The 25,004-nt window shown below is 31.1% G+C and overlaps 6 protein-coding genes across 11 annotated transcripts in view; 5 read left to right on the plus strand and 1 right to left on the minus strand.

The window, feature by feature from the left end:
• Positions 1-6,678, plus strand: part of LOC115235984 (1-phosphatidylinositol 4,5-bisphosphate phosphodiesterase gamma-1) — a 7,640-nt gene extending 962 nt beyond the window's left edge. For 2 of the 4 annotated variants that reach the window (XR_003884113.1, XR_003884112.1), the window contains 18 exons: positions 435-657; positions 1,126-1,275; positions 1,374-1,512; positions 1,644-1,806; positions 1,873-2,186; positions 2,288-2,494; positions 2,582-3,002; positions 3,138-3,449; positions 3,579-3,760; positions 3,846-4,023; positions 4,148-4,213; positions 4,357-4,548; positions 4,680-4,901; positions 4,993-5,199; positions 5,277-5,658; positions 5,754-5,893; positions 6,008-6,305; positions 6,446-6,678. Coding sequence is in view for 1 of the 4 variants with exons in the window: in XM_029808158.1 (XP_029664018.1) it covers positions 483-657; positions 1,126-1,275; positions 1,374-1,512; positions 1,644-1,806; positions 1,873-2,186; positions 2,288-2,494; positions 2,582-3,002; positions 3,138-3,449; positions 3,579-3,760; positions 3,846-4,023; positions 4,148-4,213; positions 4,357-4,548; positions 4,680-4,901; positions 4,993-5,199; positions 5,277-5,658; positions 5,754-5,893; positions 6,008-6,133 (3,576 nt within the window). In the remaining 3 variants the exon portion in view is untranslated. Of the gene's footprint in view, positions 1-434; positions 658-1,125; positions 1,276-1,373; positions 1,513-1,643; positions 1,807-1,872; positions 2,187-2,287; positions 2,495-2,581; positions 3,003-3,137; positions 3,450-3,578; positions 3,761-3,845; positions 4,024-4,147; positions 4,214-4,356; positions 4,549-4,679; positions 4,902-4,992; positions 5,200-5,276; positions 5,659-5,753; positions 5,894-6,007; positions 6,310-6,445 lie in introns of those variants that run through there. The other 2 variants (XR_003884114.1, XM_029808158.1) reach the window with 2 other exon arrangements.
• Positions 6,679-8,048: 1,370 nt separating this feature from the next.
• Positions 8,049-10,063, minus strand: LOC115235986. 2 transcript variants are annotated; one of them, XM_029808160.1, is made up of 4 exons: positions 9,869-10,063; positions 9,128-9,229; positions 8,644-8,921; positions 8,049-8,562 (listed from the first exon to the last, which is right to left on the minus strand). In XM_029808160.1, exons 2-4 carry the CDS (start codon positions 9,222-9,224, stop codon positions 8,269-8,271), a joined length of 669 nt encoding a protein of 222 aa, XP_029664020.1. In that variant the 5' UTR covers positions 9,225-9,229; positions 9,869-10,063; the 3' UTR covers positions 8,049-8,268. The 2 variants fall into 2 exon arrangements, with proteins under 2 accessions (XP_029664020.1, XP_029664021.1); XM_029808161.1 differs by lacking the exon at positions 9,869-10,063 and adding an exon at positions 9,718-9,736.
• Positions 10,064-10,597: 534 nt separating this feature from the next.
• Positions 10,598-14,814, plus strand: LOC115235987 (ferritin subunit). Its single transcript, XM_029808162.1, has 5 exons — positions 10,598-10,915; positions 13,634-13,752; positions 13,868-14,029; positions 14,144-14,299; positions 14,376-14,814. Exons 1-5 carry the CDS (start codon positions 10,846-10,848, stop codon positions 14,529-14,531), a joined length of 663 nt encoding a protein of 220 aa, XP_029664022.1. The 5' UTR covers positions 10,598-10,845; the 3' UTR covers positions 14,532-14,814.
• Positions 14,815-16,356: 1,542 nt separating this feature from the next.
• On the plus strand, positions 16,357-18,809 carry LOC115235985 (dual specificity mitogen-activated protein kinase kinase 6). Its single transcript, XM_029808159.1, has 6 exons — positions 16,357-16,504; positions 16,728-16,893; positions 16,983-17,219; positions 17,350-17,529; positions 17,613-17,830; positions 17,912-18,809. The coding sequence occupies exons 1-6, from the start codon at positions 16,440-16,442 to the stop codon at positions 18,051-18,053; spliced, it is 1,008 nt and encodes a 335-aa protein (XP_029664019.1). The 5' UTR covers positions 16,357-16,439; the 3' UTR covers positions 18,054-18,809.
• A 1,075-nt stretch (positions 18,810-19,884) lies between these two features.
• LOC115235925 (60S acidic ribosomal protein P0) lies at positions 19,885-22,264 on the plus strand. Its single transcript, XM_029808032.1, has 5 exons — positions 19,885-19,990; positions 20,415-20,508; positions 20,896-21,306; positions 21,404-21,748; positions 22,003-22,264. The coding sequence occupies exons 2-5, from the start codon at positions 20,455-20,457 to the stop codon at positions 22,144-22,146; spliced, it is 954 nt and encodes a 317-aa protein (XP_029663892.1). The 5' UTR covers positions 19,885-19,990; positions 20,415-20,454; the 3' UTR covers positions 22,147-22,264.
• A 92-nt stretch (positions 22,265-22,356) lies between these two features.
• On the plus strand, positions 22,357-24,676 carry LOC115235926 (PQ-loop repeat-containing protein 3). Of its 2 annotated transcripts, none has more exons than XM_029808033.1 (5): positions 22,357-23,225; positions 23,592-23,761; positions 23,835-24,057; positions 24,171-24,291; positions 24,366-24,676. In XM_029808033.1, the coding sequence occupies exons 2-5, from the start codon at positions 23,613-23,615 to the stop codon at positions 24,497-24,499; spliced, it is 627 nt and encodes a 208-aa protein (XP_029663893.1). In that variant the 5' UTR covers positions 22,357-23,225; positions 23,592-23,612; the 3' UTR covers positions 24,500-24,676. The 2 variants fall into 2 exon arrangements, with proteins under 2 accessions (XP_029663893.1, XP_029663894.1); XM_029808034.1 differs by having other exon boundaries at positions 22,597-23,225; positions 23,691-23,761.
• The last annotated feature ends 328 nt before the right edge of the window (positions 24,677-25,004 follow it).

A 25,004-nucleotide genomic window follows, 5' to 3' on the forward strand; every position in this document is an offset into this window, starting at 1 on the left:
AGGGAGGGGATGCATACATATAAACTAAAATATATATTCTTTAATTTCATATATTTTTAAAATACACAAAGAAAAAAATACACTCACATATATAATTGAAAAATATGATTGCCGTTATAAATATTTATGTACAATATTTTTTGTACAAATTGTTCATACAAAATATTTTGCAAGATAAAGAAAAAAAATTATATATTATTTCTATAACAATATGTATTCTATTTTCTATATAATAAAGAGCTTTGAAATAAATTCGATTATTGCATTCTATTATTGAATATTATTTTATTTAATACACCAGTTTTGTAAATTATATGAAACATTATTTTAGAGTATAATATTTCACATATAATATTTCTGTACATAAGTTTTATGGCACAACAATTAATCTCAAAGCTAAGCAAAATATAAAGGTTAAATTGTGTGTGTTTCAGATTAGACAATATATATTTTGCAGAGTGTAAATATATAATATTACAAAAATGAATGGAATTATACCTGAAATGGAACAAATTATTAGTCAACTCGAGAGAGGTACTGTAGTTACCAAATTTTTTCCAAGAAAGCGCGCGGAAAAGAAGACTCTTATGATACGAAGAGAAACTAGACAAATTGTTTGGTCAAGGGGTGCAACATTTAGACCTTTTGATGGTTCAGGTAAGATTCTACTTATATCCATAAATCTGTGAATGCAAATTTTATCTAATAGTTATATGTTTGCAAATATATAACTATATATAAAATGTATATCTGCAGTAGAAATGAGAAGAATATTAAAACCGAGGATATACACAGTAGAAGTCTAAAATTGAAGAAAAGATTTTGCATGTTTATTATATGTGAATAAATTTAGAAAAATAATTAAGTTTGTGTCAGTTATATATAATAGATCTCATTTAACAATCTTTGATCAATTATAATGAATGTTAAATCAACATCATATTTATATTATATTGAGATTTATATTATATTTTTTTAATTATATTAGTATATAGTATATACTTTCTTCTATTTTCAATCTTTGACAAGTATATGTATTGATACTATGGATGGATAAGATTTATTAAGATTGTCATACATATCCTATATATGCAGTACAGATTAATTTTAGATATTTATTTGCAGTGGAAATAAGAGAAGTCAAAGAAGTTAGAATAGGTAAACAATCTAAAGACTTTGAAAAGTGGCCCGAAGATGCTAAAAGAATTGAGAATTTAAGGTGCTTTGTTGTGTATTATGGATCAGAATTCAGACTGAAAACTCTTTCTATATCTGGTATATATATAAATCTATTGCTGTGCATATTATTAATGTTATTTATTTTTCCTACATATATTATTTAATACTTGATATATTATTTATATTTATCTCAGCTCTTAGTGAAAAAGAATGTGAACTGTGGATTAAAGGATTGCGTTACTTGGTACAAGACACCATAACTGCACCATATCCTTTACAAGTTGAAAGATGGCTTAGAAAAGAATTTTATGCCATGGAAAATTCCCGTGAAACGTAAATATCCTTAATAGAATTTATTTTGTATGTATGTGTAAGAGAAATTATATAAATTAAATATTTGTAATATCATTATACATATTATCAACTATATTACTTTGATTTTTTTTACTTATACTGGTTAACAGGATCACATTAAAGGATGTGAAAGCATTTTTGCCTAGAGTTAATTGCAAAATTGCGACAAATAGACTCAGGGAATTATTTCAAGAAGTGGACACGAGAAATCGAAACGAACTTGGATTTGACGATTTTGTTATCTTATACCATAAATTAATGTTTGATCAGAATGTATGTCTTATTATTTCTGTACGAACATTACAAATTTACATTATTTATCATAAATATTTTTTTCAGAATCTTGCAGATTGGCACAAACTGTTGAATTATTCCCAAATTGAATCAACTGTCACACTTCAAGAATTCCAGAACTTTTTAATAACCGAACAGCAAGATAGTTTGGGAAATAATGAATTAGAGATATCCCGTTTTATTAGGGAATATTTACAAGATCCTCAAAGAGATATACAAGAACCATATTTTACTTTCTCAGAATTTGTAGATTTCTTATTTTCTAAGCAAAATGATATTTGGAATCAAAAATTCAATCAAGTGTCTCAAGATATGACTCGACCTCTTGCACATTATTGGATAGCATCATCACATAACACGTATGTAATCTTTGTATGTATATAATATGTATGTATAATCTTTAAAGAAATAAGAATCTACATGCTCTCTAACAAAATCCTATCTATACATGAATTTACAGATACTTGATGGGAGATCAGATTAGCAGTGAAAGCAGTTGTCAGGCCTATGTGCGTGCGCTAAGAGCAGGGTGCAGATGTATAGAGCTTGATTGTTGGGATGGTCCAGATGGAATGCCATTTATATTCCATGGACATACACTTACTACTAAAATTAAATTTTTGGATGTTATTAAAACTATTAAGGAGCACGCTTTTACTATATCTGAGTAAGTTAAAAAAGAAGGAAATTTAAAGAAGAAATTGTTTCTATATATGACCCTATTATCTTTTATTAATATATTATATATATTCAGGTATCCTGTTATTTTATCTATCGAGGATAACTGTACTTTACCGCAACAACGTAAAATGGCGATGACTATGCAAGAGGTCTTTGGTGATATGCTGTTAGTTCAACCTGTTGACAAAAATGAGACTTGTTTACCTTCTCCATACGCGTTGCGCAGAAAAATTTTATTAAAACACAAGAAGCTTCCTGATGGTGTCGACGAATCTTCGTTTCTTGTTCGAAATGATGAAAGCAGACAGGAGATGGATCTTAGAAATACTGTAAAAAATGGAATCCTTTATTTGGAAGATCCTATTGATAGGGAATGGAATCCTCATTTTTTTGTACTGACACAACAGAAGCTATTTTATACAGATACATTTTCAAGAGTACAAGAAACGGAACATGATGACGATGAAGAAAACAGTATTCGGAGGTTGTCAGATGTACGATATATTCATACATATATAACATTACAAATATATTTTTTTATTGCATTAATGATATATGTATTATATATATTATATATGCATGATTGAGGTATTAAAATAATAGTATAATTTTTAATCTCCAAAAAAAAGGGCGCGCCGAATGACGAATTACATTTTGGCGAAAAATGGTTTCATGGAAAATTAGCAAGAGGAAGAGAAGAAGCTGAAGAATTATTACGGCACTATTCCTACCTTGGAGATGGTACTTTTCTCGTGCGACAATGTGTTACATTTGTAGGTGATTATTGTTTATCGTTTTGGCGTAAAGGAAAAGTGAACCATTGTCGCATCAAGCTGAAACAAGAAATGGGTCAAACACAATATTACCTTATTGATACGAATTGTTTTGATAGCTTATACAGTTTAATCACTCATTATCGTAATCATCCACTTAGAAGCCAAGTAAGTATATTAAGAAATTGAATATATTATTAAAAAAGTATTTCAGACTTATTAAATTAAGAATAAAAATATTTATTTTAAAATAAGATTATGAGAAATAATAAATCTCTGTTTCTCTTTGATATATAGGAATTTGTTATTACGTTGCAAGAACCAGTGCCTCAACCAAATAAACATGAGGAGAAAGAATGGTGGCATCCTGAATGTACTCGAATTGCAGCAGAAGAGATGTTAAAGCGTATACCTACAGATGGCGCATTCTTAGTGAGACCTAGTGAAAGAGAAAGTAATTGCTATGCAATTTCATTTAGGTATGTTCTCTTAAAGCACCATGTATAATTTACAATTTGTTATATTAATTTCTAATTCTATTTTAATTAAACTGTATTGTTATAGAGCGGAAAAGAAAATAAAGCATTGTAAAATAAAATTTGAAGGCAGACTCTATACCACTGGAATTGTACAGTTTGAAAGCTTAGTTGAGTTAATTAGTTATTATGAACGACATCCATTGTATAAAAAGATTAAATTGAGCCATCCTGTTAATCAAGATATTATCAGAAGAATGGGATTGGTATGCAGTTAATTCTATAATTTTTTTTTTTTTTTTTTTTTTAATATATAAAGAAAAAAATGTGTCTAAGTATTAAAAATAATTAAAGTGTACATCATAATCGTTTCTTTTCTTTTTCATTTAGGATAATGATGACGGGTCGGTTTATGGCATCCCGGGTTATATGGATCCTACAAGCTTTACATCAAAAGTAAGTAATATAAGATAATACCAAAAACTATTGCATTTATGTGTGTGTGTGCATAATATGTAAATATTTGGATAGATATTTTATAACTATAGCTATATAATTTTAATAAGATAAATTATAATGTATTGAATTATTTTGTAAAGGTAACAGTTAAGGCTATTTATGATTATAAAGCTAAAAGAGAGGATGAATTGACATTAGTGAAGCATGCTATAATTACTAATGTCAATGTGCAACGTGGAGGATGGTGGAGAGGTGATTATGGTGGTAAAAAACAACACTGGTTTCCTGCTAATTACGTAGAAGAAATCGATGAACAAGAAAATCAGGGAGATGTAAGTCCCGAATTTTATATTTGATATCGTGTATATGAATCAGCCAAAGCTGTAATAACATGAAATTTTTTATATGTATATTGTATACCATATGTATTCTATCTAATACAAGAATATCTTGTACTTTTTAGTCGGCAGATTCCATGATGCTTGGTAGCTTGCAGAAAGGTTCATTAGATATCATGGGTGCTGTAGTAGAACTAACAGTAGGAGAAAGATCAGGTTTGGAATGGATTTTAAGGATACAAAACCCTAGTATGTGTTCAGTATTTGAAGTTGCTACACTATTGAAAGATACTGCATTAGAATGGATGTCAAGTATCAAAGAAACTGCACAAAATGCAAGTGTTAGGGTAAGTATGTGTGTAACTTGTATTGTACAAAATTTAGATATTATTCAATAGATGGATGATATACATCTCATGCATGCTTGCTTTTTTTTAGGAAAGTCAACACAAGGAAATGGAGAGAGCATGGAGAATAGCCAAGGAAATGTCTAATCTTATAGTATACTGTAGATCTGTCGCATTTAACATAGAACGAATAAGAACTAAGGGATTTACATTCAATGAAATGAGTAGCTTCCCGGAAACAAAGGCTGAAAAATTAATGTGTCAACAAGAAAATAAATTTTTTATAAAGTATCATCAGGTATACAAACAAAAGTGAAATGTTGAAACATATCAATGAAAATAGATCATTAAAAAAACAAATTATTTTTTTCATAGATTCAATTTAGCAGGGTTTATCCTAAAGGTCAACGTATTGATTCATCTAATTATAATCCTGTACCAATGTGGAATGCTGGTTGTCAGATGGTAGCTTTGAATTATCAGACTGGAGACAAATCGATGCAATTAAATCAGGCTAAATTTAAAGAGAATGGCAATTGTGGTTATTTACTGAAACCAGAATTCATGTTTAGACAAGATTTTAATCCATATGATAAAAATACGTTATATGGAGTCGAATCGCTTAAAATCTGCCTGAAAATTATTGGAGCTAGACATTTAATGAAATCAGGAAGAGGCACTGCCAGTCCATCCGTCGAAGTCGAAATTATTGGTGCGGATTTTGACTCTGGAACGAAATTAACAACAAAGACAATATGTAAATATATTTTGATTTTGAATTGTAATTTTATTAGCATATGATAATTTTATTAATGTATACGATTACAATAAATATAATTTTTAAACTTACAGCGGATAATGGATTTAATCCAATGTGGAATGAAACATGTGAATTTGAGATATTTAATCCATATTTTACTCTTATACGATTTTTAGTGCAAGACGAAGATATGTTTGGTGATAGTAATTTCATAGGACAAGCTACTTATCCAGTGAGTACTTGATTAATTGTATTAAAAATATTTATGTATATAAATATTTAGTATCAAATAGAGTATTTCTACTTATGATCTTTGTCTCAATGATTTTTGTTCTATTTTTTTTAGGTGCGTTGTTTAAGAACAGGATATAGAAGTATTCCATTAAAAAACATATATAGCGAAGATCTTGAACTTGCTTCTTTATTAGTACATATTAAAATTATAACATCATCGATAAGAAATTCCATCTAAAGAGTTATATTTCCTATATCGATAACAATCTATATATTTAAATTAAAATTTTATCTCTTATTGAGGTTTCTTGTTCAATATAGCTATACGTAAAATAGATCAGTGAAAAGTCAAATCTGCATTATAGAATACTCAATGTACAGATTGATGAAGATACCAAATTAGCATATCTGTAAGTATCTTAATTATATCTTGTAATTATATAGTGTTTTTTTTGTATAATTATACATAAATCAGTATTAATTTTCTACTCATATGTAAATAGAGAGATATATATAAGTATTATATTATCTATATGTTTATTTTCTACAGGTAACATAAAAAAGTATCATGAATAAAGTATCATGATATATATGTCACAATATAGTATACAATGGCATAAAGGTAACATATGTTAAATCAAACATATCGTTAGAAGACTGTATATAATTATATTGATCTTTGACAAGTTAGCTATATAGATTATTATAAAAATTTATTAGAAATATTTCTATAATTGGGTATGAAATAAAGCAAAGAAGTGAATATTCTGATGCATTCTCTAATTGAAAAGAGAGAAAAAGACAAAATAAATGATGAAATGAATTTAAAAATTTATTAATTAAAAAAATGGCTATAATAAAAAGTAGAAAGACAATATGCGCAAACGTGATCTAGAATAGATAGGTTTTATGGCTATGATACATATAGATATTACTCTGGTTGAACCTATAATGTATTTAATTTTTTTCTATACATGGTGAGGTTTTTAATAATACATACATAAATATATATACACACACAATTGGTAAACATATTGATTTATTATATGTGTATTTGAGAGAAATAATTTTCATTACATATCGTGTATAATGACTGAACAATCTTTCTTTATAATAATTAATTTATGAATTTATCATATCTTATATTAGTAATATTAATATGACTGCTTAATATTGATTGGAAATAATATGTTGTATGTGATGAAAAAAATGTTTAATTAAAACAAAGGAAATGTAATAATACAACATAAACACAATTATATCTAGTAGTATCATATTATGGATGTGCAATGTGATTGCATTTAATGTGAAATGAGGTATTACATATTATATTTATTCAGTTCACTGTAGATTTTGATATTGTATTGTGCAATAATAGTGAAGAACACATATCACATATGCTTGCCTACAATCTATGGCTGTCAGTAAAATTATAGTATAAATTTACTCTGATGCAAAGCTAATGTTACTAATAGATATATTTTACACGTCTGATTATGCTAGGTAGAAACGCACAAAACTTTTTAAGTTAAAATGCATAGACATCATCGATGACAAAAAAATAACATAATGCATTCAACGCGATACTATTGTTACGACGCAATTTACTTTTCTTACAACTGATAAATAATGCTCAATTAATTCAAATGTCAATCTTTTTCAATTATGTGTGATAAGTGGATATTTTTAATATCATTCTGTCATGGGTGTCTTTGGCAGAAAATGTCTTCCTTAATAATTGTACATGTATAAAATACGTATATATATATATTTTATTATTTACAATATTTACACCGGTGTCTACCAGTAAAGCTTTCCCGACTGTAGCATGCTAGAGGCGCTAATATTGCAATTTTATTACATATTTTGAAATTGTATTGCATATGTTATATTATCTCATCTTAATCATTGAGTGTTTCAAAATACATATATTATTTGTACAATGAATTTTAACAATGTACGCGTTCACTGTGCCTGTACTTTGTACTATGAGCGATAGGATTAGACATATCTGTTGAAAACAAATGCATAAGAAATTCTATATAATAAATTTTGCTTTGTTACAAATGTGACTAGGTATATCGATCTAGATAGTTCCGCATCGTATTATATCGGTTACAAATAATTTATGAAAGAGATGGAAGAAAAATATGAGTGTAGATATATTCTTTATTCTATTATTGTGGTATACATACAGAATATAAGAAATAAATTTCTATATGCGTTTAATTCTTGTATTTTACATACAAAAGATCTTTAGCAATGAAAATAAAGATAAAAATAACAATCATAATTTTTGTAATTGAAACATAATGTATATAATATATATATGCGTGTGTGTGTTTTAAATTACACTTGTATATAGTCATTTTTTTACAAAGTTTTTTTAAGATATTCGTCAAACAAAAATACGGAAACGGATGGATCGCGCTCATCCAATAACTTCTTCAAGTCATTTGAATGACCTGCCAGGTCTCTTACACGCTCGGACAATGATTCCGTGAAGTGTTCCTCAATATAATTAGCGATATCTGCATCCTGCATCTTTGTGTGATGTTGCACTTGAGCATGGATACGTAACGCTTCATTGGCAAGTTGCTTCTCGCTATCGAGCGCTTTAGCAAGACTGTTCAATTCGGTCAGCTCCAAAATTTTACTGTCCTTGACCTGTAAATAATGATAATATCAATATCAATACCTTTTTTTCCCATAAAAACAAAACGAGTGGAACAAATAGATGATATTTACAGATTTCTTAAAGCGAGGCAGCTGATTAAAGTCCATCCTACCACCTCGTTTTGCAATGTATTTGATCAAATCTATCGCATCTGCCCATGATTGATCTGAAAGTTTGCGATACAATCCTTTAAATCCTTCTCGATTCGCTTCATAATTGCCGAAATGTGTGGACATCAGCAAAAATTCGAAACTGGTTTCAATATTAGCATTTACAAATGCTTGTAGATCAGGTTGATATTCTTCGATAGCTCCATATTGGGCATTACAGTTTATTATTAATCCGCCATCTGAAAGAATGTATTCTTCTCTCAAAACTAAATATAATTTCATTGAAGAATTACAGCTAATTTTTTATACAAATCAAAAGTCATGCATTTTTTTTACATTAAAATTTTATTCTGTTCAACAAAATGATATAAACACAATATTTCCTTAATATTATTAAATTGTTCTCTCTTATAAAAAATTTATAGTAGAATAAATATCCACATACTTTTAGGATTAGTGCCGCAAGCACTCTCGACATCGCTGTAACAATATTCTGCAGAGGCAGTCAGCAGAAAGATAGACAATATTCCCAAAAACAACATCTTTGCTGAAATTCAATACATTATAAAAAATTAAAACAAAAAGAAAAATATAAATCTATAGGCACAAACATATCTATAGATTGTTTCATGCTCCTAAATTAGTTTTAAATTAAACTATATCTACATCTCTCTATAGATATAGATTAGACTATATATCCCGTATAAAGATATCAGAAACTGATAAAAAAAATTTTCAGCTTTAAGGATATTGCAATTAACTTTTCTTACTTAGAATTTATCTCGCTTTATAAAAAATATTTTCCGATTAGATAAATACGAGAATAACACGAAAATAATATGAAAAAGTTTCTATTTACGATGTTATTCGGAAGAAGTCGAAGCAGAAAAACAAGTAATGATATGCGTCACGATTATAATCTCAAATGCAAAATAAAGGAGCTCAAAGAGAGTAGCGGGATCGCGATCAAATTCGGGATCATTCGTAGATTGATCACGAGATAACGATCAAAGATCTTTGCGAAAAAGAATTTACATGCTTTGTATGAGTGATTGTTCGAGTGACGAAATTCGTGCACTTGACGAAGTTCGTAGCATTTGCGTCTTGCGTCTCGTGCACACACACACACACAAAAATGAAAGAAATGCCCTCGACGGGCGCATATAATATATTCTTATCTACGTACGTCTGTGGAAGTAGTATTATCGGAGTAAGTTCTCTTGAATATATATATATATATATATCTCTCTCTCTCTCTTGCCGTGATCGGTCCGCAACGTTCGATGGGAAGCAACGTGAATACTCTCGCTTCGACGTTCCTCCAACAATGAACATTGCCCACCGCGGACACAGCACTTTTCACGAAGTCATAGTCAGCTGATGATAGGAGGGATTGAGCGACAACGCGCACGCGCAGTCGCTGCGCGCGCCACACATCGGGTAGGCGAGAGGGGTGGCGGGAAGTGAATGGGAGAGAATCCAAGGGTCTTTCCCTCTCCACCCCGTGATTAAAGTACGAACGTCGCGCGTTCGTCAGACAATTGTTGGGTGATCGATGACTGTGTAAGAAGCGTTTAGCCGTACTCTTATCTACGTACGTGTGTGGAAGTTGTTTTATGGGAGTAATCTCTCTTATATATATATATATATATCTCTCTCTCTCTCTTGCCGTGATCGGTCCGCAACGTTCGATGGGAAGCAACGTGAATACTCTCGCTTCGACGTTCCTCCAACAATGAACATTGCCCACCGCGGACACAGCACTTTTCACGAAGTCATAGTCAGCTGATGATAGGAGGGATTGAGCGACAACGCGCACGCGCAGTCGCTGCGCGCGCCACACATCGGGTAGGCGAGAGGGGTGGCGGGAAGTGAATGGGAGAGAATCCAAGGGTCTTTCCCTCTCCACCCCGTGATTAAAGTACGAACGTCGCGCGTTCGTCAGACAATTGTTGGGTGATCGATGACTGTGTAAGAAGCGTTTAGCCGTACTCTCTTATCTAAAAGCTCTGACGAAGGCAGCCTTCTATACCAGTGCGTATAAAGGTTGCTTCTGAGGCGAACGATCCGCCACGCATCCATCCAGCCAGCCAGACTCCTCGACTCATTATTTTCGCTTTCCTGAAACTACATAACCTCTTCACCCGATTTCGTAATCGAACAATGAAGCTGTTTTGCGTCTTCCTCATCGCCCTGGCCTGCGTCAGCGGTACATTCGGAGATGGGCTCAAGTGTAAGTTATTATTTTATTTTCATCTTATTTCCGTCCGTCGCGGACAAAATATTACAAATTTAAATTTATAAATACAAATATATAATTTATACAAGTATAACCATTGCGTATTGGTTGTATATGTGTTGTTTATCTTCCTTTTGTATGTCTTTCTCTCTTTCTTTGTTCTATCCCCCTCTCTGCAACACAGTTAATTTACAGACACGCGGTATCACGCACATCGAGACGTAGAAACGTGGCGTCATTCGAGTTGATATTCGACACTATCCCGTATCTCCTTTTCTCCGCCTCTCCGATATGGAAAACATGATTTCGTTCTATTAGTCATCATCATTTTTCGTTCTTCCTGTCCCAACTTCGGAATCAGGTACAAAAAAAAAAAGAATACTGAGTTTGTACGAAGCATTCCATGTTTGCTTCAGAGGAAATAGAATACTACACATAAAGTCAATGCGACAATTACTATGGTTTATTTTGATTCAGCAACCTCTGGATGTTATCCAAGCTCTTTCAATTGATCAAAATATTGAATGATATTATGAATGTTTATTTCTCTGGTATCAAGACTCATTAGTAAAAGGAATCGTATTATCGTTTGTTGTAAATATTTTGCACAAATGTGAGTTTCTGTGACAGAAAATCGAAATCTGCTGTAACAATTTGATCAATATTTTCATAATATATGCATATATGTATAAAGATTTCAATCATGTTAATTTATGAGACTTTCCATTTTAAAACTACTATTTGCCAAAACTTTTATTTTTGTATATGCTATAAAATGTTAATACTGCAACTTTAGATTGTTTTATCAAGTGTATATTATTAATACATTAATGAGTCTTCTTATTAGAAGAGCAAAAATCGATAAAATGTAACTATTATAATTTGAAGAATAATCTTTGACCCTTTCTGATTTATCCATATCGGATGATGTTTGTCACTTTAACAAAGCCTTGTACAATTGACTGAGCAAGTGATGAAATGTATGACGCATATACATCATAAACTAACTGCACATTAGATTATGAAATGCTAATGAGTTGCATTTAATTTATCAAAGCTTAATTGCAAGGACAGTATATAAATGTACTTAATTATAATAATTAACAAAATCTTTTTCATTTTTATAATAAATTAAAGAATCAATGCAAATATATTTTAATAACATATAATCTCTCTCTTGCAGTTATATTCATTTTCAAAGTCAGTAATAACGCATTTGCTCTTTATGACATATATCTCAAAATAATTTCCCATATTTCATTATTCATATCTGCATAATTTTTATGTATGGATTACACGATTTTATCAAATTCTATTTTTATGACCTGATTCAGTATTTATCTCTTTATGAAATAGAAATGAGGATTAAGCTAGAATTGCTAGAGAACATCAGTTGCAGGAAATCAACATCATTGTCATTATCAGTATATGATAACGATGTGACTATATGGTCACTCAAGTACGCAGTTGCATGAGCTTTGTTCCCTGGCTTGTAACAATATGCGTATATACATATTTCAAATATTATATAGAGCTTGATAAACATAATTTAAGTCGACAATCGGTTTTATATGAAAATTTATTAAAGTAAAAGAGAGAGAACGCGCAATAACCCATTCTCTTCATTTCATTTTGCTATGTATTTATTTAAACGAAGGATAATTTACTATTTTATACACATAAAGAGAAAAATAAAAATAACATTGCTTGTGCTTTTTGTACAATTGATATAATTTTCAATTTCCTTATATAATATAATAAATTTATACATATATACATATATAAAATGTAAATTATAATATATTTGTACATATAAAATGTAAAATTTAATTTTAAAATTTCATATTGCAGTTCCCTATCAGTTACTTAGAAAAAATTTTTCTTTATAGATTGTTAACAAAAAAAGATCATATATATAATTAATACTTATCACACATGTATGATATATCAGCAAATTAAATCTCTTCATCACTAATCATCTTGTTTTGTACAAAGATAATTTTTAATGAAAAGTTGTGGGATGGCATGTATATCTCATACACATTAATAAAAAATAAATCCTTTTCCATCTATAAAATTTTTTATACACTAGTTTCAGTAATTTTTTTATGATTAGTAATCATTGTTCTAATATTCTTTTATATATTCTATAATACAACTATATGTAAGAAACGATTTAATTGCAATATAAAAATACATATATATTTAATTATACATATAACTAATATCTCACATCAATTTTCTAACATGTAAAACACGTTTTATATTAACAATTAATTTTTTTAAATGTCTTAAAATTTTAAATATATTAATATAAGCATTAATAATAAATAATGACTCTGGATAATCTACATTTTATAAATACATCTATACGTACAATTATAAATAAAACTAAAAGTCTCATGTAATAAAAATTTTTACTTTTATAATAACAGTTTTGTCTCTTTTATCTTAATTAAATAAAACTTTATCTTTATATAAAGATGCTATCGGCAGTACGACTGATCAGTCACGGACTGATAAAGCATTTCATTTTTTGATAATATATTGATAAAATAAGAAATAATAGAATGTTCTTGTTATCTATTGAAGATGGATTACACAATATAATGGAAATTTCATCATAAGCAATAATTATTATGAAGTCTTATTTGTATAATAATTTATTTTTGTATAATAATTAAACAAAATTTTCACTTTACTCCTTTTTAGGTACACTTAAACTTGCCGATATACCAACATCATGGATAGACATGGTTGATCCATGCATAAAAGTCATGGAATCTCAAGTCAAAATCGAAATCGAAGCAGCTATGAGATATCTCGCAATGGTACATAAATCCTAATTTGTTTATATATTGTTTTAATCCCTGATATACAATCGCTATAATTTATTAAATTAATATAAAAATTTATATTACATGTACATGTAATATGTTTTTATAGGGCGCTCACTTTGCACGCGATACTATTAATCGCCCAGGCTTTAGCAAATTCTTCCTTGAAAGCGCAGGCGAAGAGAGGGAGCATGCAATAAAAATCATCGAATATTTGCTAATGCGTGGACAACTTACAAATGATGTTAGCAAACTTCTTAAGTTTCCCTTGGTGAGTATTTCTCTTGCAGGCGCTACACAAATATTTTAAGACGAAATTATGAAGAAATAGATTTTAAATAATATTACAAATATTAAATATGATTTTTCTTTTTGTTTTATACAGAATAGCAACAATACGCATCCAATACGCCAAGAATGGAATAGCGGAGAAGAAGCTCTCGCTGATGCTTTGAAATTAGAAGCGCAAGTCACTCGTAGTATCCGCGATATTATCATAAATTGCGAAAATCCAAAGACATATTCTTTCAATGATTATCACGTGAGTATTGTGATCAAAGTAGAAAAATTGATTTTGTGTAGAAAATAATATTCATTGTCAACGTGATTTTTTACAGTTGGTGGACTACCTCACTACAGATTTCTTGGAGGAACAACATAAAGGACAACGCGACCTCGCAGGTAAAATCTCAACTTTAGGAAAAATGATGCAAGCGCACGGACAGTTGGGAGAATTTTTATTTGATAAAAAATTGTTGAATGGTGAAATCTAAGTTTTGATGATCGAAATATGTTTAACTCGAAATACTCTTTTATATAAATAGATGTTTATAAAAAATCGTGATGGCCATATTTAGAATATATATTAATACATCGTAACATTATTAATTTACATTATTGCTACTATGCACATTTATTTATATTTTATATGAATAATGTGTAATAATTTTTATATAGAATGTTTTTTTCTAAACATGGCTTGAAATATTATAAGAGTATGTCGAGTAAAATTTAAAATATTTGTTAATTCATAATAAAAAAATATATTATCCTTGATAAATAGGCATTATTATCCTTGATGAATCAACATTATTTTATAGATGCTCATATTATTAGTTATAATTTTTTTACTCGTAACACCGCGTTTTCTCTGACTAATTTGCATTATAACAAACTGAAAATAGCCAAAATTGATTTATTTTTAAAAATGTAATTATTAATGATGTATAACTTAGAATTATACATCATTGCTTCGTAATTAGCGTCGACAATCAAAAAATGAAATTCAAATGAGAATTTTGTTACTATATCAGTTTGTAATCCAAATAACCGAAAAGACTCAATATTTCTTGATTCCGCCATTTTTGACCAAAAAGAACCTCAGCCAATCAGTAAAAAGTCGAGTTTACTCTAGTCGACCTTATGCTTGACTTTAAAATTATTTATGCTCTTGCACGTAACTATCGCGCAAACGTATCATCGGTAATCATGTCTTTTTCGAATCAGCGTAGACATAGGCCAATTAAATCCGTAGAAAGATAGCTGACACATGCATAGCGTGGTAAATAAACATACAAAGACAGATATATGTTGGAACAGCGAAAATCAGTTATGGGTCATGGTCCTTCCAGTATGTATATATTCTAAACAAAGTCTATGTATATATATGTATATATTCTAAAAAAAGTCTAAACTCTCATTTAAAAATTTCTGATACGAAACAGTTATATAGGTCTGTTCGTTTTGTTTGCAGTTTTTATATTCAGATTCTCTTCGCTCTCGTTCTCTCTTTCTCTCTTTCTTTCTCTGCAACGTCCGAATATATATTTATTTTATTTCAAGTACAAAAAATTCTAGGAAATACAAGCAAAACAAATGGATTTCATTTGAAATTATAAAGCCTTATTCAAATTATTTTATTGATTAATCGAAAAAAATCTTTATCTTTTTTGATCGGTCAATCAAAAATTGATTAGTCAATCTTCGACTCACCAACCAAATATAAAAAATTCCTCTATACAAACAGTTCGTGTACTAGTTACATATAAAAAAAAATTCCTAGATAATTATCGGATCGCACATAATTGTGGAATGAAATATATTTGATCCGCTTTTTCACGTTTTATATTCTTTCTTTTGAAATTATTTATATCACTTCTAAGATACATTCAGATCTTTATGGATGAAAAATGCTAATTATATCGCGAACGCCGTTTGCGCGATTTTCAAATTTAACGGAATTACCGTTGTGAAACTGCGGTTTTCCCGCGACCAACTTCAGGGGCGGTGTAGTTTAAGTTTGTTGAAAACCTCATATATGGGCAAGCGCGGAGTGCGATAGGAATACGGATATTTCTCGCGTAGCGATTCTATCGAGGCAGAGCGTGATGTTTTTCACAGAGTATGTAGACCTTAACGAAGCGATATACGTCTCCTCGTGGCGATGCGAGGATTACATTTCGATGTCGCATGCAAACTCCTAATCCCGCGGGATAACCTAAACATCTCACGAACGTCCGTCTATCCCCGGACGGGTATCGATTGTCAAGTTCAGCGTTTCATCTTACCTTTTCAGATCGCGTATGCGTTGTGCCCTTCAACGGCCATGAATTGTTTTTGACTTTCTTCTGGAACACTGCCAAATTCGCGCGGACGCCTTTCATCGATTGCAGCTCGATACCATGGCTCTACGTCGTGGAAAACGTAATCTGAAACTGCAGGTCTCCGACGAAGCTCCCGCACCAGTGTATGTAAAATTGTGATGGTACCTTTGTCGAACACAGCGATGTTATTGTCTGTTATATCTATATACAAGACAATCCTTTGTACTTGTTATGTGATATTTGTTATTAAAAATTAAAAAGAAGATATAAATAATATTTGAAAAAGTAACTTTTATACACATGATGTATTTCAAGAAACGAATGTATTTTTCCTATTTATATTTTGTGAGTTTATTCTTTCTTTAGGACACCACCAAGGAATTTAGATAAACGGACTACTATTACAATAGATGAAAAAACGTTTGTTGTTGAAGCAGATGATTTAGAAACCCTTTGCGTCCTTGGTCGTGGAGCATACGGAATTGTTGATAAAATGCGACATAAACAGAGTGGTACAATTATGGCTGTCAAGGTAATATTATAATAATTGTAGTTTTGATATATAAGACAATATATGTAGTTATTTTAAAAAAAGAATGTACAACTGACATTTATTTACAGAGAATAACTGCAACTGTTAATACACAAGAACAAAAGCGTCTGCTTATGGATTTAGACATTTCTATGCGTAGCTCAGCATGTTCCTACACAGTACAATTTTATGGAGCCTTATTCCGAGAGGGAGATGTATGGATATGCATGGAAGTGATGGATATGAGCCTTGACAAATTTTATACAAAAGTATATAAACATAGTCGTGCTATTCCTGAAGATATTTTAGGAAAAGTGGCTTTTGCGGTACATATATTAGTCATATTTAAACATTCACTAATATTACAGAATAATGTGATTTCTTTTTTCTTTTGTTTTCTTTTATGTTATTAATTTATTTTACAAAACACGTATATTCTTGCACTAATACTTGCAGGTAGTAAGCGCATTACATTACCTCTACTCACAATTACGGGTAATTCATAGAGATGTTAAGCCTAGCAATATTCTAATTAATCGGAAAGGTGAGGTAAAAATTTGCGATTTTGGTATATCTGGTTACCTCGTGGACTCAGTTGCCAAGACTATTGATGCTGGATGTAAACCATACATGGCTGTATGTAGATGCAGAAACTTACTCTTTGAAAGATTCCATCAGTGTTCTCTCAATACATTCTCCACCATTATCTTTTTTTGTAGCCAGAAAGGATAGACCCATCGGGTAACCCGTCGCAGTACGACATCAGATCCGATGTCTGGTCATTAGGAATTTCCCTTGTTGAATTAGCCACTGGTAAATTTCCATACGAGTCGTGGGGCACGCCGTTCGAGCAACTGAAACAAGTGGTGAAGGATGATGCTCCAAAATTACCTGCTGGCAAATTCTCTCCTTCGTTTGAGGAATTTATCAATAAGTGGTAAATGATAATACAATAGGATTATTTCTTACTTTCAAATAGCATATGGACGCTTTCATGTATAATCCTTTCTGTTTTCAGTCTAATGAAGAATTACACTGCCCGTCCAAATTACAGTCAATTGTTAGAACTCAACTTTATTAAGGAACATGCTCAGAAGGACACAAATGTGGCAGAATTCGTCGGGGAGATTTTAGACTTACCGGAAAACGAGCCGGTATAGTACATACATTATTTTGACATAGCTTGCAATATAATTTGACTTGCAATTTATATTTTTGCAAGATAGTCACTTAATGGCATCCTCATATGTAATTTATATTATCGATCATTCGATCCATTGTGTATCAAGACGTAACTGGCACTTGAATGATTATTTCTTTATTTATCATCGTTTTCATATTAATTTTTATTAATTATCTATTATAATTATAGCATCTAAAAGTTTGGCTTGAAAATAATTGTCTATTTCGATCCTAATCTTATTGAAAAGTGTTCAATTTGTTATAATATCATATAATATATAATACACAGATGTTTTTTATATATGATAGAGAGTAATATAAGAGTTAGCATTCATGGCATTGTGGTAATACAATAAAGAAGTAATAATAACATTATCGATATACACATTTTTAGAGAAGAGAAACAGATTAGAAAAAAGACCAATATATATATTACAACATTGAAAATTGTACATAGTAATCAAATAATCCATGATCAAAATTTAATTTATTTTTCTATTTAAAATTGTTTCACATTTATTAGTGATGAATTGTATTGAAGATTATATTAGTTATAGGGATTGAATTTTGTGACATGGATGTTGTATGCATAGTATATATATAATTAATATTATATAGTGAGAGTGTCTCTTGTGTAGAACTCTCTTTGAGATGTTTTTTTTTCTATATATGATCTAGCATCAAAATGTAATAAAAATTAATCTCGAATAAACGATCGTTTTTAGTATGAAAAATTCAATCTCTTTAAAATCAAACTAAAAAAAAAAAAAAAGTAAAAGAACTCGCAACTTCGCAAAATAAATTCTTTATGAGAGAAAAAAATCTTTTTACAGAAATTTTATTTTCTTCTAAAGTATGTTTTAATTTTTCGTAATCAATCTTATTAAAACACCCAGAGAAACCTGTGAAACAAAAACTAAGAAATATTCCTATATATATACATATTTCTCTCTCAAACAGTTCCGTAAAATCAATTTTTCTTTCAGACTAATAACCATATTCAAAAAACAAAGCGCAAATGTAAAATTATATGATAAACGTAAATTGCTAAAACTGTCGCATGTAGTGCATTTCAATTACATTGTATTGTGTTAGTTCGAATATGATCTAAAAATTAAAAAATGCATTGTATACCGTTGGCTATTCTAAACAATCGCGCGAAATGTTTTCTATATCCAAAACTATGGTCGGGAAGATAGATGTTTCGAAGCATTGCACTAACCAATCAGGATAAAAAAATCTTTTACCTTTTTATCCTGATTGGTCAATCAAATACTTCGAGGCATCTTTAGCGTCTTACCTACCGTAGCCATAGACATAAAATACATAGACGGATGGCTTTTATTCGATTAAAACGTTTTCACGTGTCACAGACGTTGCACGCAGACGCGTCAACGCGTTATGCCCGTATCAGACTACGCATTGAAGATTGAGATTAAAGATTAAAATTTGACCAATCAGGACAAAGAAGTTTTAGTCCCTTTTGTTCTGATTAGTCAAATTCCAATCTTTAATCTTCAATTCTCAATGCGTAGTCTGATATGGGCTTTATGGTCCTCGCACACTGGACGCGATGGGCGATATCCAATGAGAGCTCTGCTTTTCCGAAAAAAATAAAGCTCTCATTGGATATCGCCCATCGTTCATCGCTCATCGCGTCCAGTGTGCGAGGGCCATTACGTGAGAGAAGAAGCGACGTGCAAGCCAATCAACTTTTCGCTTTTGGATAAATTGTAAGTCGATTGGCTATCGCGCCGCTTAAAGCCCGTTCTACATTGATCGCATGTCGCCAGTCGCAAGCTGCACATTGCTGCATCCTGTGTGCAATTGCCCTAAGTTTGGCCACATTTAACTTATTCTGAAACTTCCGTTTCCTTCTTCATCATTCTCCATTACGGCGTTCTACTTTGCTGAGGTATGTTCGAGGAAACGTGTATTATTTCTGCAATATGTTGTAAAATTTATATATTTTAAATTACTTATCTTCCAGTCATTAGATACTGCATATATATGTATCATTTTATATAAAAATAAAAAATATATACTAAATAAATATCTAAACAGAGTTATATATCGGTCGTGAGGTTAATGAAACCATGTGGTTTTGGATAGTTAAAAATATGTTTTCTTCTTATTATTTGTTGAATTTTAAGAGATTTTAACCCATGATGATCGTGCCACTGAAAATACGAGGGGTTCACTCAATTCCCTTTGTGGAATTGCCCTCGTATTTTATGAACGAATTTATTATAATCTGAACTAAATATTAACATCATTAGTTTTCGTTACTTTTTTAATATATTAATATAATCTCGATTTTTATTTTAAATGATTTTCAGTCCTTAAATTCCCGCAAGGTATCCCTACGCACGTGTCACGATGGGTAGGGAGGACAAAACAACGTGGAAGTCAAATTACTTCACTAAACTTGTTGTAAGTATCTTTTTTTGCATTTACATGCATAAGTTATATGAATGTAGACATAAATTATTTTGAAGTGCGCCAAGAGTAGAAAATGTATTAATTTCTAATGACAAATTTTATGGAATATGCAAACTTAATATAATTTATGATATTGCTTTCATTATATATATATATATTACATTTTAATTACTTTTGAATTAAGGATGAAAATATTCAGCGTCTGAAGATCTTGGTTCACGTATTAGAGCTAGAAATAGCTGAACCCACTAATGCGTCAAGATCATGGTTGAAATATTGTGTGAAGACACAGTCTGAACTCTATATAATAAAATACAACACATACACATACATGCGCTCATAAAATATAATGAGTTTTCTTTTTTATAAATATATCAGCAACTGTTGGACGATTACCCCAAATGCTTTATTGTGGGTGCGGACAATGTCGGCTCAAAACAAATGCAACAAATCCGTATGTCATTGCGTGGAAATGCAGTGGTACTGATGGGGAAAAATACAATGATGAGAAAAGCAATTCGGGGTCATATAGAACGTAACGTGGCACTGGAGAAGTTATTACCTCACATTCGTGGTAATGTTGGATTTGTTTTTACACGAGGGGACTTGATTGAAGTGAGAGACAAATTGCTGGAAAATAAAGTACGCGCTCCTGCCAGAGCAGGAGCAATTGCACCTTTAAGCGTCATCATTCCAGCCCAAAACACAGGGCTTGGTCCTGAAAAGACCTCTTTCTTCCAAGCATTGAGTATACCAACTAAAATTTCCAAGGGTACTATTGAAATTATAGTAAGTATTTTTATTGAGTAATTTTTTGTTAGAGTTAATATTCTAATTTATTATTTTATGAGTTTCACTAATGTAACAATGTAATATCTAATTTCAGAATGATGTACACATCCTCAAGCCTGGTGACAAAGTGGGAGCTTCTGAAGCTACTCTCTTGAACATGTTGAACATTTCTCCATTTTCTTATGGATTATTAGTCGAACAGGTTTATGACTCTGGTACTATTTTTGCACCTGAGATTCTAGACATCAAGCCTGAAGATCTTCGTGAAAAATTCATGGCTGGAGTTGCAAACTTGGCTTCAGTTTGTTTGTCAATTGGTTATCCTACGGTCGCCAGTGCACCGCATAGTATTGCAAATGGCTTCAAAAATCTGTTGGCTATTGCTGCTGTTACTGACGTCGAATTCGCAGAAGCTGCTACTATCAAGGAATACATCAAGGTATGATTTCGTATATATTACATTATTATATTTTTTATTTCTTAAAACGAATAAAATGATGAAAACATTACGCGTCTGAAGATCTTGGTCCACGTATCAAAGCTAGAAATAGTTGAACCCATTGATGCGTCAAGATCATGGTTGAAATATCGCGTGAAAACGCAGTCTGAACATAATAAGCATGATATAATATAATATCTTTTTGTACACTATTAGTTGCATTTATTAAGAGAACTGGAATTGCTTATTTGTAGGATCCGAGCAAGTTTGTTGCTGCTGCCACCGCTGTAGCGGCTCCGGCAGCCGCAGCTGCCGACGCTGCTACGGAGAAGAAAGAAGAAAAGAAGGAGGAATCCGAGTCTGAGGACGATGACATGGGCTTCGGTTTATTTGATTAAAAATAAAAATATTTTTGATCGAATAAAATTTTAACAATTTAAAGTTCTATTCTTCATTATCATTAATGCATTATTGCATTATTGATAACTAATCTCAATATAAAATTTCTATTACAACAAAGACCCAAATTTATTTCCACACCCGCTATTTTTTTTCTTTTTGTGATTCTATGCTATAATATATAATATTATCTCACATTCGTGATAATGTTGGATTTGTTTTTACACGAGGGGACTTGATCGAAGTGAGATAATTGCATGATTATACAAATCTCGTACGTAAATTAAAATTAAAACAATGAAAGACAATATAATATACACGTATTTTTCATACATATCAATGTCCTAACTTTATGGTATCATTGGCAGCAAAATAAAAATTTTTATCATGTACGTTTTATCAGAAAGGTCTTTCTCGAAAGAAAAATTATCCAACAGTAAGAGTATGAAAAAATAGTGTAATATCGTAATTTTGTTATTCATATAGAGATAATACTGTTAAATAGCGTCAAAATCGATATGATATCGAAAATCTGAAGTATTATGTTGTCAAGGTAGTCTTGTGCTCTTATATTTCACATGTTAGAATTTCTGGGTCGATTGAAAAATATTACAGAATTCTAAGATAAGACTATCGGTATTAGTGATAGATTATCGATAATGCAGTAATCTGTAATATTAATGTACCGTACAAGCGACAGTTCCTCTAATCGTTCTTTCTAAATAGTTTGTGAGTGTATCACGAGAGGGAGAGAGGGTTACAATATAACTGAGCGTAATAATAATAAGGTGATTATAAAGCGTGGGGGCGTGGGGTGATAGTGAAGAATCTGTAGTGCAATGTGAGGATGACCTTGGTGATCCGCGAGACGCGAGTCCGCGACGCTCGAAAAAGCTCGTGATTCGCTCGATGCGATGCTTCACACATATTTGGTTGACTTGTACAAGTGGCAGAGTAGAGTAGGATGGCAAACTCTCACCACACTCTAGAATAGACAGGTGTCAAACATCGCGACAAGCGTACCTTGAGTAAGACGCGTGCGCGCGCGCTCGCTCTCGGAGTAATCTGCAATAAAAAGGTATTATATGACATAAAAATGTGATCAATGTATCAAAATTTATCGCGATATCATTGACAGAAGTATACACAATGATCTGCAATTACTGCAACGAATAGTAATATCGGCACAAGAAAAATATATTTATAATTCATGTCAGTGCGATCTATTTTTGTAACTACCTCTCTTTTGACGTAACAAATTGTGATTCTTGTAATATAAAATATGGCAGATGAGGGACCGTTTCGCACGGATTCCCTTATAAACATATGTTTCACAAAACGCGGTACTGTAGAAGCTGAAATATGTGCGCCCAATTACCGGCTTATTTACAAAGAGATTAGATAATTAGAAATTATCATAGTTTAATTTTTAAAATTTTTGTAGTAACAAAAAAAAAGCGCGAAAATGATACTGTTGCAACAATTTGCGGATTTGTTGAGCCTGATAACAATAGGCATGTGTTTCGTATTGAAAATTCCGCAGATATTAAAATTGGTTTCCGTGAAATCAGCCGACGAAATGTCCACCCTAGGATTATTCTTAGAATTGACGAGGTAATATTTCGCAACGACTGTAACTCTCTCATTTTACGCAAATAATCAATCAACGTTATTTCTCTTTTTTCAGTTATACTGTGATGACTAGTTACAATTACACAAATGGATACTCGGTGCTATCATACCTAGAGTATCCGATAATATTAATGCAAGAATATATATTGATATTTCTCGTATTGAAATATTTGAACAGGATCAACGTTTGGTCCTTTTTATGTGCCGTTATATACTTTGCGTTGAGCGCTTGTTTGCTGTTGGAAATTGTTCCGAAAATCGTACTTACACTTCTAGCGGTTAGTGTACGATGCTAAATACGTCGCAAATGATTTTTTTCTTACGAATATGAATATTTTACATTATTATTTTAAGACCGTCTTTCGTTAAAAATGCACATTTTACTTTTTAGCCTATGTGTACTCCGATCTCCGCTTCCAGTAAAATCGTTCAATTATTGGCTATACTTCGCGCTAGAAACGCAGAGTCGGTTTCGCCCCTCACCTGGTTTATATCTGCCTTCACGAACCTGAGTAAGTTCTCAGTTTTATGCGTGCAGCATAATTTGCGAAAATGTGAATCAAATATAATAAATATTATATTTCAGCGAGGGTGTTCACGATATGGTTGGACTCTGCCGATGTACTATTGCTGGGAAATTTTATCATCTCGGTGTTACTGAGCTCCAGCATCATGTTCTCCGCCCTTTACTACAGAAGTCGTCCGTTGAAGCAAGATTAAACGAACGGAAAATTGTATAAATAATAATCTAGTCGCAGGCGTATTCCGTGAGAAATCGACAATTCACACTATTATTATTAACAAACATACACGATGTGTATGTTTGTTAATAATAATCAAGGGAGATATATTCTATCTTATTCCCGATAATAAAACATAGAAATTGTTTTTCCTTCTGCATATGCTGGTTTATCTATTTGTTATATGAAAAGTACAATTTAAAAATTAAATACCAAAATTAATGATAAAGTATATTTTCTATTCACAAAACGATTGGTTCTGTTTTTATGAATTGGTTTGTGTTACAAGATAATGCCGAAAAGAAAGAGAAAGAGAGAGAGAACTATAAATTCTGCATATGCTGGTTTATCTATTTTGCCCATATTTTACAATATTTTAAGCAGAGAGAAATTAAAAAATATACACTCCAAACGCGTTTAATAGAGCTAATAACGCAGAGAGTTCTATTATTAATATATCTTGATTTTATATATATATATATATA

The sequence above is a fragment of the Formica exsecta genome, unplaced genomic scaffold (assembly GCF_003651465.1).
Source record: "Formica exsecta isolate Colony F162 unplaced genomic scaffold, ASM365146v1 scaffold237, whole genome shotgun sequence".
Lineage (NCBI taxonomy): Eukaryota > Metazoa > Arthropoda > Insecta > Hymenoptera > Formicidae > Formica > Formica exsecta.